The sequence below is a fragment of the Alligator sinensis genome, unplaced genomic scaffold, assembly GCF_000455745.1.
Source record: "Alligator sinensis unplaced genomic scaffold, ASM45574v1 scaffold8_1, whole genome shotgun sequence".
Lineage (NCBI taxonomy): Eukaryota > Metazoa > Chordata > Crocodylia > Alligatoridae > Alligator > Alligator sinensis.
In genome coordinates, this window is record NW_005842568.1 from 454,124 (window position 1) to 465,687 (window position 11,564).

General features: G+C 49.0%; 1 protein-coding gene across 1 annotated transcript in view; it reads left to right on the top strand.

Moving 5' to 3' along the window:
• ASXL2 (ASXL transcriptional regulator 2) overlaps positions 1–11,416 on the top strand; it is a 181,568-nt gene extending 170,152 nt beyond the window's left edge. Inside the window, exon 13 of the mRNA XM_025214141.1 lies at positions 712–11,416. Coding sequence (XP_025069926.1) covers positions 712–3,156 — 2,445 coding nt within the window. The 3' untranslated portion in view covers positions 3,157–11,416. The remainder of the gene's footprint in view (positions 1–711) is intronic.
• Positions 11,417–11,564: the final 148 nt, after the last annotated feature.

The following is an 11,564-nucleotide window of genomic DNA, read 5'->3' on the forward strand; positions in this document are numbered from 1 at the left end:
AAAATAATTTCCTTTGTAAGTAAGGGGCTCATCAGTTGGGAATGACAGAGGACGAGGAAGATTTGGGTTTTGAAGAAAAGACTTAGATCACAATATTTCTGGTAGGCACAGAGAAAACTCCTGGAAAACGTCCATCTGACTTGTGTGTACAGTGCTGGGCACCCCAGCCAAGAAAGAGGGAGTCGGAGTGGAAAAGGTGCAGGAAGAGCTGCTAGAGGATGCAGGGGCGAGGAGAGCGGCCTGCCTGTTTCTTAAGCACAAGCAGCCAAGGCTGTGGGGCGGTGTGCCTGCTCTCTGTCAGCAGAGTAAAAGGAGGAGGGCGAAGAGCAGTGCAAACTCAAGGACAGCACGGCCACGGGGACAAATGTGTGAGAAACGGCCATGAATACATCGATTCTGAAACTTAGAGGGCAGTTTCTGATCATCACAAGAGTGAGGGGCAGGGTTGCGGAAGAGACTTCCAGTCGGGTTGAGATGGAGCTAGATAAGTTTATGACTAGGATTATATCATGCGGTCCCTCCCAGTCCTGCGTTGCTCAGTTGATGATAGCAGTTTAACACAGATGTTCTGCTAAAAAAAGCGATATAGCATTTTCAAAGGGCTACTAACACGTTGTCTTTGATGGCTCCCTTCTGAATGCTGTACTTTCAGATTTTATTTTAAATTGTCCTTCTGCTCAGTGGTGTCTTTCTGTTTTTCCTTTATTCCAGATTCCTGTTTCCAGAATCTCCCCCATGCCATTTCCTGCGGGCCAGGTCTCTCCCAGGGCCTGCTTTTCAACCAGTCTCACGAGTCCCAGAAGAACGGGGGCCAGAACTCTGGCGGACATCAAAGCAAAAGCCCAGCAGGCTAAGGCCCAGAGGGCAGCTGCTGTTGCTGCAGCAGCAGCCGCTGCCGCCGCCGCCGCCGCCTCTGCTGGGGGAGCTGTCCCAGGGCCTGGGCCAGGAGGCGGCGGTGGGCCTGGGGGCGGAGGAGACGAGAAGAGTAGCACAGCAACAAGTAGAGCCATTGAAACTGGAATTCGGGGACATGCACTGGAACTGTCAGGAACTGGAAGCGGGGGAAGTCCGAGAAGGCCTCTTCCCCATGGTCCAGGGATCCAGTCCCAGGTGGAGACACAGGCCACGGACCAGACGTCACCTCACAGTGTGTCTAGAGCACAACTACAGCAAACTCCCTCAGTACAGTCCAGAACTGCAGCCAGCAATAAAGGCACAGACTCTGCATCACCAGCCGTACCAGCGTTAGAGAAAACGAGCAGAGTAATATCGAGCCCCCCAAATGTGACTGTAAGTCACGTTCCAAGAGGACTCCCTGGCTCCGGCCACTCGTGTGCTGTTGGCGCCGACAGACAAGAGAAAGCACCTTCAGCTCCAGCAGGTCCAAGTCCAGCCTCGGGGGCAGCAGCGGCCAGGGAGGGAACAGTCCTTGTCACGGTTCCCACAGCAGGTGCTGACAAAAGTGTAGATAAGGCAGCACCTACTGCTGCAGGAGGGACCAGCCTGAATGTTCCCAAGAGTAAATCTCCTTCCACTCTGACGTCTTCTCTGATATCTGTAACCTCAGAAACTCAGGCTGGTGCTGTGGTAGCATCTGCTCCATCTACTCCATCCTCTAGCACTTTGTCAGTAGCCCCTAGCCTTAAAGCTTATGCAGCTCCCTTGAGTACAAGCGGGGGCCTCCCGAAGACAAGCTCCAGTATTCCTGCTAACAATCCCTTGGTCACCCAGCTCCTCCAAGGTAAAGATGTTCCAATGGAGCAAATCCTGCCTAAGCCTCTCACCAAAGCAGAAATGAAAACTATCCCTTTGGCTCCAAGCGACAAAGGGCTAGCTTTGTCCGGCAGTACTACAGGCACAGCTGGGAATGGTTCTGGAGGGGAAAGTGGTGAGAAACCATCACATTTAGCGGTGCACCACCTTGGAAAGATCTTTTGCCAGAGCAGGCAGCTGTTCCACATTCCAAGGACCATCCAGCTCTTCTCAGGAAAGGACCTGAGGAACACTAGCATTGACCAGCACCAGTGCCAGGAGGCACTTGACAAGGCAACCCAAGAGCAGATCCTTCAGACTCTTATCAAGAGGGTCCAGAGGCAGAATTTGTTGTCAGTCCTGCAGCCTTCACAGGTCGGCCTCGCTCACTCAGGGTTTCAGGTAGACAACAGCTCCACCAGTCAGAGATTCATGCTGGGTTTCACGGGCAGGAGAACGTCCAAACCCGCCATGTCTGGCCATTACCTGCTCAACATTTCCACCTACGGTCGTGGTTCAGACAGCTGCAGGAGGGGTCTGTCCATGCACGCTGAGAACCGCTTGTGTCCGAACAGTCCTGCTGATGGTCCAAAACCAGAATTCGGAGAGCGTGGAGCTGGCAGCAGCGATGAAGGCGATGCAGATGATGAGAGCACTGGCGACGAACACGAACGTATCACTGTAAAAGAGGAACCCCTGGCTTCCCAGGTTCCCGGCCCGTGTGGCAGAGAGCAGGTATCACGTAGTGTAAAGGCTCCTTCAGATTACAGGGAGCCCGTTAGAAAGAATGTCAAGATGGAGGTTGTCGTGCCTCCGCAAGCAGCCGCCAGCAAGGAGAGCGTTCACCTGTTCCCAGGAAACCAGGCGTTGAAAAAAACCACATTAGCAAGAGATTTGATCCAGGTAGCCCAGGAGCAAGTGACACAGGCCATGAGGGGGAAAATGCACAGCGGTCCAGAGCTTTACAGCACTTCCAGGCCATCTGCAGAGGCTGCCCGGCCGCCTCATTCGCACCCTTCTAAGCCACGTGGCAACGCTACAGCCCAGCTCATCGGGCCGAGTTACAGCGGTACAATAAACGTCTCCACTGCTCCAGATGTGAACCAAGGGTCTCTCATGACTGGGCTGTCCGAATGCAATCAGCTGTCCAGTAGCATGGGGAACGTCATGTCTTTCTCTGTGACTGTAACCACCATCCCCTCCAGCCAGGCTGTGAACTCTGGCAGCCACAATCAGTCCATCCCAGTTCAGGCCTTTGGCGAAGACAGCAGCATGGAAGATACGCCTTCTAAATGTTACTGCAGGTTGAAAGCCATGATCATGTGCAAGGGCTGCGGTGCCTTCTGCCATGATGACTGCATTGGCCCCTCCAAGCTCTGTGTCTCCTGCCTCGTTGTTCGGTAACGAAGACGCACGACGTTGGGAGGAGGATGCTCCGGTTTGTCCCTCCTCTTGGAAAACATCAGGAAGAAATGGGAGTTTTACTGCCTTGCACAAGAGACACGTTACTGAATCAGGAATACGGAGTAGCGTTCTTCTTTCATTAAAGAAAGAGCACCTTGTGGACAGTGAGTCTAAATTGAGCTCAACTATGTGAATTGTGACAAGAGTTTGCACTTAAGGAATTATGTAAATATGTCACATTATTTTGTTTAAAAATTATTTTTTCAACCTTTTAGGAGACGATGTTTGACTTGTACTACAGGTTCATTAACCTTAGACATCATCCCACACGTCAGCAGAGCTCTGCTCTAGATAGAAGAGCAAATTCCCAGCCAAACTTCAACCCCCGTGATCTTTCTTTAGCAAAAGAGAGGGACAGGAAAGATTCAAAGAATTGGGAGGTCAAGAGAACTAAACCTGAATGCTGCCTGGCCACAGAGCATTGAGGTGTGGAGCATCAGGTCAGGGATGGCTCCCCTTTGTCACGCTAATGTTAGGTTTTTGGTTGCCCAGCAGTGGCACCTGACAGCAGTTTCTGGAAGCCATACTGGGTTGTGCAATACTGGCTGGTTGTGTTGGTTTGCATCGCCTCCCCTCTTCAAGTAGCCAGCTATAGTCATGTCTATAGGCAGGCCGGATCTCGAGTCTCAACTTGCAGAATATTGGAAAGGCAACTATACGAGCCATAAACTCCCAAGAATATAAGTCGTTAGTGACTATCAGCAGTTCTTGGGGTCATTTAACCATGAGAGGCCTCTCGTATGAATTGGACTTCATTTCACTTTGGGTCCCGTAACCCAGCCAAAACCTGCTCTTCGTCATTTCAGTGTAAGCAGGAAAGTACCACCTCCACACGTACTGACCATTGAGCACCGCACCACATAAAACAAGTGTACTAAATGACCACCTGTCATCCTCTTTGCCCAGGAGCTTGCCATGGGTGCCGCAGACTCCACAACAGGCAGATTTTTCTCATTTATGCAGAGGATTATCTGTCTTGGTAGCAATAAGGCATGGAAACAGGCTGTGTCCCTATCATTAACCCCCAGTGGACAAGTTTTTCCAAGTTTAAAAGGGTCAACTCCTTTGGCCTAATTCCCAGGTCCTACTCTAGGCAGACTGAGTATTTGACTAGCAGGAGTGGCAAGCCAGGAATGAGGGGCATTGGCCAGAGATAGGCAGGGGTCCCAGGACTTGGCTAGCAGGGAATTGCTGCCTTGAACAGTGTGTATTGGCAGCGGAGTGTGCGAGAGAACTCAGCAACACCCTCCCGAGTGGTAGGGCATAGCCTGTGATTAACTCCTCACTTTCAAGAGTGTTACTGTTCATAAAGTTGTCCACATGTGTTCATCACAAACCGGTGTAGTTGCCCCATCTTTTCAGCAATAGGAATTTGATAGACTGGCTAATACAGTATTGAACGCCCTTCCCTTCCCACTGTCAGAGCTGTTCCAGCCACATTTCACTGCACGAGATCATCCCTACTGAGTATAGGGATCTGTATGTGAAGTCCTTTTTCTGGCAAAATCACCAAGCTCAAAAATCACACCCAGTTCCATACTGTCGCTGTCTGAGATACAAACGTTTTGATCAGGTAGAAATCCATGCATCTTTTTGATGAAAGAGCACTGAATTCACTTTTAATCCAAAGGCCTTTTTACGATGAAGCAATATTAACAGAGTAGGTGTGCCGCATTGTTTTTAGACCCCCGCATTAGCAAGTCCCCTCAGCATCTTGAGCTTTGTTCGACTGTTCTCCTCCTCCCTCCCCTCACATGGGACGAGAACACGGGGTGCCGTTGTTGGAGATGAGAGGTGTAGACCACAGCACACAATACAACCCCCAGAGGAGTGGGTGGCAATTTATTTCTTGACGAGAGGAGAGTCGTATGCTTATTCTCTCTCTATACGGAAAATACCTCCCTGCCCACCTGTCTGTGCACCACCCTTCTACCCAGGTTGACTGGGAGTGAAATGTCAGTACGTTATATTTTTATCCTGGTTCCACTCATCCTAATTTGCTGGGGGGAAATATCCCCTTTCTCTACATTTATGTAAGTGCTTAGATACCATAGTGACGAGGAGTGTCAGCGTACTCTAAATAAGGAAACTGTTGGTTGTAATCTGTTACTGTATAATTTAGAAACCACACCAACAAAAAATAGCCCCCATTTTTGGTGACACGTCTACGATGCACTAGCACCTGTGGTTAACCTGCCAACGCTGTCCTCAGAGCCATGTGCACTACAGCTGCCCTCGTACTCGTGCACGTGCAAAGAAGCAACCTAGCAAGAGAACCGGTGTGAGAACACGTCTGACCCGCTGCCGGGGAGAGTCGGTTGTTTGTGCTTATTGCACACGAGCAAGTGCCCGTCAGGGCAGGACAGCAGGATCGCCTCTGCTGCCGCCAGGTGCAGCTCTGTAGGGTCCTTTTACCTGCCCGTGGTATCGGCACAGGGGAGCAGGCGACCAAAGCGGGCAGCGCTTCTTTGAAATAGCGAGAGCAGGATCTTTCCGTTTCAGTTCTCTTTATCTCAGGCTTTGTCTAGACAGGAAAGATATGCTGTAGTACTGTAATTCCCCGTGTAGACGCTTATTCCAGGATAAAAGTGTTTCTTTCTTTATTTAAAGAGCTTCCTTGGTAGCATAAGTCAAACCAAAACAAGCGCGCCAGCACAGGTGGGGAGGGACGATAGGGGCATAACTAGGTCGGCTAGGCTCTCGCTCCCGCTTGCACGTGCGCGTTGACAAACCCCTGTAGGAAGGGCGCAGAAACGACGATGAGGGGGAATGCGTTCTGGTCTACGGGCTCGTTGGGTTTCTTGAGCCTAGGAAGGCTCCTATGTCATTCATTTCATCAGGATATTTTAAAGTAGGCTCGGAGGCCCTCGCCTCGCTTCCAGCTCTTCATAAAACTTCAGGTGTCCGTCTGGTGTCCCGGGATCTGTATACGTATTTCTGTGCGTGAGGCTGCTTCTGACCGCGGGAAGCTGCTGTTTTGTGAGACGGGCTGCGGGGACTCGGCCGGAGGGTGTCTCAGCAAGAAGGGAGCGAGGTCTAGGATGAACCCAGCCTGGCATTGTAATGACCACTGAGAGTGCAGTAGGACTCCTCAGTCCTCCTCACAGCTGCTGTGTAAGCACATTAGACAACGTGCTAGAAGTTTACCGCTCAGTACAGTGCCTTAGCTGTCTTTGGATGGGGCAGCAGTTTGGCAGTCACTGTCTTATTATTCTGCCCCTTTCCAAGGCAGCGAATCCTTTGGACTGCAAGACTAGAGTATTCCCACGATGAAAGGTAGGGCTTGGTGAAATTATGCCCTGCATGTACCAGCGGGCATTCAGCTAGTACCCCTTAGAAATGACAGGCTTGGATTAATAATTGCTAATCGAAGAACAAGTCTGCCCGAAACCTTGGAAGTGCTGCATGTTTCGCATTGAATAACAAATGTTTCAGGATGGAAACGTGAGGCCAGTGGAAACGGGCTGTGTGTTGTGCTGGTCGGCAGCCCTAATGCTGGGCCAGCCCCTTCCGGCCCCGAGTTCTCCCTAATATCTGATGCGTGATGTTCCCTCCAGCCAGATAACAAACTTGCTTTCACGCCGGCTACTTCGTCATTCAAGTGACATTGTCAGGGAGTTTAGACGTAACGTTTCAGGCTTTGGCACCAGGTATTACAGTAAAAGCACTTTATGAGAAATGCCACTTCACGGATTGAAGCTCAAAACGAAGCGCGCAGAGCCTAATGTCAGAGCATTGTTTGTGACACAAAAACAGCTGATTGGAAAGAGATTATTCAGATTCAGACCATTCCCTGCTGGGACTGCAGTCCAAACCCTGCAGCGAGCGCGAGAGCTAGAAATGGAGACCGATCGGTCTGGCTCCGCTGCTCAGTGTAAATAGTTTCTATAAAAATTGCACAGGTGGAGAAAAGTGGAAATGTAGAAATGATTTTGGAATTAAGATTCTGAGATAAGTGTTAGTTGCACATGGAAGGAAACTTGTTTTTAAGTTGATTGTCTCCCTTGACGTGGAAAAGGGAAGGACCAGTTCTGTACACAGTTAATTAACCCTGTTGGCAGAGTTTTACAGTGGTCAATAAGGAAGCAAATTCCTGGAAGTTACTGATTGGACAGGTCAGCATCTGCCAGGAAACGTCCTTACCGACGATCCTTCCTGCTTAATCACATGCATTTAAATGGTTTGAAAGGCACTTAAAAGCCTTGCAGGGCCTAGTCTTTCTCAGGCCCGATGGTGCCGTGGGAGCAGGGATGTGTGCGTAAGAATTGGCCACTGAATTACAACTGGAGCCTGGTTGCTGTGTCCGGCGGAGAAGGCTTCCTGCTTGCGTTCGGAGTCGTTCAGCTCAGTTTTTCAGAAGTATCTTTTGGGACCTGATTTTGCTGCGAAGCTGCAACTCCAGCTGAACTCAGCGGCGCAAAATGTGTTCAGTGCTGCTGAAAATCTGGCCAAAATGGTGTCAGGCTGAGTGCCGGTGACTGAAGGCCGGTTCTGAAAGTGTGGTTGTTACGGTGGAGATCAGAGGGTAAATGCATGTTAGCCAGTGCCACCTGCTAGCCTTGTTCCTAATTGCAGCGGGCAAAGGAGGCCTTTCCATTCCCGGGCAGTTTATGGCCCGTGGCATCTCTCAGCCCTGAAAACCACGTTACGGCTCTCGTGTGCGGGGGATAGCGCCATGGCAGGGAGTCTCCTCTTAGCACCGACCGTAAGTCCTGTTGCCACTGGGAAGTCAGAGGGAGAAAGGACCAGATATTTGCTAAAACGACGATAACCAGTTTTCTTTCTTCCTTATTTTTTTTTAATGCTATACATTTGATATAACTGAAGATCAATTTTAAGAGCTTACAGTAATATATTTTAAGTAATATATATTTTATCTGTGTAAAAAAATGCTAGAGGAAGATTTGTGAATGACCTATACAGGGTATTGTGTGCGCGCAGTTTCTCGACAAAGCCGAGAAGGATTTTACTGGCAGAAGAACTGAAAGCACTCATTTTTAACATGAATGCAATAAAAATGGGGATTCTTAAAAAGGAAATCCAGTATTGTTTACCGTCTGCTCTTTAAGTTTTGTTGCAGCCATGGGCTTGTAAACATGATTTAGGAGATGCTGAACTCTTGTCTGTCTTTTGCCTTTTTCAGAAGGGACTTAATTGGAATAGAGGGTATGTACAGAAAAATCAAGTTGACACCATTTTAAAGTCATATTTTTTCACAAATAATATAGAAAAATCATATTTTACATAAGAATTTTAAGTATTTGAAATAAATGTGTATATATATACTGTATGTACTTCATATATTCTTTTATTTTCTATTTTAAGTGTATGGAAATATTTGAGCTGGTTGGATTTCAGGTCCCACCAATGAAATAATGTAAAAAAAAAAGAAGAAGAAAGAGGGAGAGATGAACACTGCCTCTTGACGTGGCAGCTGTTGAAGCTGTAGCAGGTCCCGGGGCAGTGGGAAAACTTGAAGCCCAGCAGAGAGTGACTTGGACTAGTTCAGCTGTTTGAGACGTAGAGTACAGAGCGCTGTCCCAGTCCCGTCCAGCTCGCGCCCCGCGGTCTTCTCTTCTGTTTGGCCTTATAACCCCCCGAACGCTCACGGTAAGACTAGACAAGTTGAGGTGGAACTTTTATACAATCGCTGCTGACTTTTTAGCCAAAGAGACGCACTGGTACAGAAGCTATTCAGCCAAAAACAGAATCAAAAGCAACTCGGTTTTCCCGCCATTGAAATGGTAGTAAACGTAGCCACGGGTCTGGCGGTGCTGGTAAGGACCGCGGGCTCGGGGACTGCAAGGCCAGGTTCTCGAAGGAGGTTGCTGGGTAGGAAGATGGGCTGCCGAGCGCTGCCGTCAGTCACGGGTGGAGCTGAACTGAGTTCTCCGCAACTGTTTTGAGTAGGATCGCTTAAGAGCCGCGTTTCTCCTCCCCCCCACCCCCCGTAAGGGGAAAGCCCCAGTCAATCTGGTTGGGTCCCGTGCAGCATTCCCTATAGGGGCAAACAAACCCTATAGGGATCTCATTTCCCATGTGATACACTGGATGCAGCGACTGGCAAAGGCGGAATATGGAGTACTTCTGCTCCGCATTGCTGCTTCCTGCCAGTTCCAAGAGAACATGAGCTTAGAGCACCATCATTATATAAATTAAATGAAGAATATGCCATTGAGAGGAGAGAAGAGGATGGCTGCAGACTACAGGAGCGATTAGCTGTGTCAGGACAGGCAAAGCACCCAGTGCTGTTCACTGAATAAAGGGGTCCAAACGTGTGAGGTGTCCGGCACTGGCAGGCCCCCGGTGTGTCCGCTGCGGCTGAGGTTGCCGAGCTCCTCGCAGGAGCGGGCCTGAGTGCGTGGTGCGTGTGTTGCAGTCGATTTGGACTGTGATTTCACATCCCATCCCCAGCACCTAGTAATTGTTATCACACAGCTGTCTGGTTCGTTACACAACCAGTAAAGATCTTCAGCGGTTATTCAGAGTTTCGTGACTGCAGCCATGCAGCGATGCTTTGCATCTACGTTGCAAGCCCCAGTCACTGGCCTCAATCGCGAGCCGTGCGGTGCCGTGTGCAGGGCCTACAGGCGAAGCAGCCTGTCCACCAGGAGAGGCTCCCTAGGGCCAGTAGAAGAGGCCTGTGTCCGTCCCTAGCTTGGGGCCGTATCGCGCAGAGGAGGAGAGCTGGAGCGCGTCCCCCCGGCTGTGCTGCCGGACCGAGCGGCAGTGTCACGCTGGCCCCTGCCCAAGCTCAGCCCGGGGCATCCCCACGGGGAAGCCCTTGCGTTGAGGGTAGCCTGAACAGCCTAACAACATCTCCGAGAAGTGTTTGCTGTAACTCCTGGCCTTGCAGTTTGGGGGGGGAGAAGCTGAATGCAAGTTCTAGGCTCACACTCTAGTGTAGAGGACAAAAAACACCAATTCACATTTTTACATAGTTTTGTTGTTATCAGGATTATATTTTAACACCTCAAATTATGCCAGGTCCTCATTTACATTCACATAGCGGGATCCTCTTCTAGTCAAGTGATTTTTTATTTTATTTTTTTTGTCCTTTAACTTCCCTTTAAACAGATATTTCTCTCTTAGACTTGCAGTCTGCACACACAGTGGGGCTTTCACTCTAAACAGTTGCACTAGGAAAAGGTTACACTGTTTGGGTGTACGTATGTATATATAACTAGCGTGTATATGTGTGTATATATACAAATATATTTTACCTAAATGTACATAATAAGACTGTAAATCCGTCTTAGTTTTCTGGTGACAATACACACCTTGAGAACAAAGCGAGGGTTGCCATAGGCCTGAGACGGGATTACGGCTTTTATATTTAATATTTAAAATATATGCATTAGAAAAAATACAGCGTGTATGTGTTTTGATCTGCTGCACTTTTTAAAAACATTCCTGGTCCCCTGGTACTGCTGCAGCTCCCACCCCAATTGCCCAGTTTAAGACCCAAAAGCCAACAGTTTCTGTGTATTTTTTTTCCAATTGCACTTCTCAGAGGCTGCACATAGATAGCCCTGTTGGAAAAGCTGTGCCCAGCGCGTAACGTCTTTTCGGTCTTTTAAATAAGAACTAGCCCAGGTCCAGCCCTGAGGAATGTGAGCTGGCAATCAGCTGGCAATTTGATTTTAAAATGGTCCCTTTGCAAATTAAGTCAGGTAATGAAAGTTAAAAAATTTCCTTCTGTTATCCAATGCTGAGAGGTCTGTACGGAACAATAAAGTGGCTGAAGCACACTGTCATCCTTTATAAGGAAACTGCACAGCTTCAAAGCATTTAAAAATGCCTGGGTCAACGCGACGAACTAGCAATCCCAGCAGGGAAAACGCAGCCCGTAGTATTGCAGCTTGGCAGAGCTCGTTCTGAGAGAGAAATTCTCGCGGGGTCTGCGGTATAAGCTTCCACCTTAGCTTCTCACCAGCATTAAGAGGGAGGGACGCTGAGGAGCGCTCAGGCAGCCCACTCCTGTCCCGTCACCGTTGGAAGTAGCACTTTGAAAACCGAACGCCTGTCTCGTGGTGATGTCTTACTGCAGGTTCCGCGCCTCTTCCCCTCGCTCCATATTTTTGTCATGTAAAGCTACCTGCTTCATAAATGAATGTAAAATACAGTAGTTCTTCAGCACAAATGAGTATTTTATCTTAATGTTTCATTTTATGTTTAATAAAAGCATATGATTTTATGATCGCTGTGTTAACGTCGTCTCTGTCAAGGCTGTTCTCAGGAGCATTAAAGCAACAGGCAGCTCGCTGTGAATTTATGAACAACGAGCTCAGGACATGCATCTTTTTTTTTCATTTTGCATCTTGAGCCATCTCTCTACGTGGGGAAAG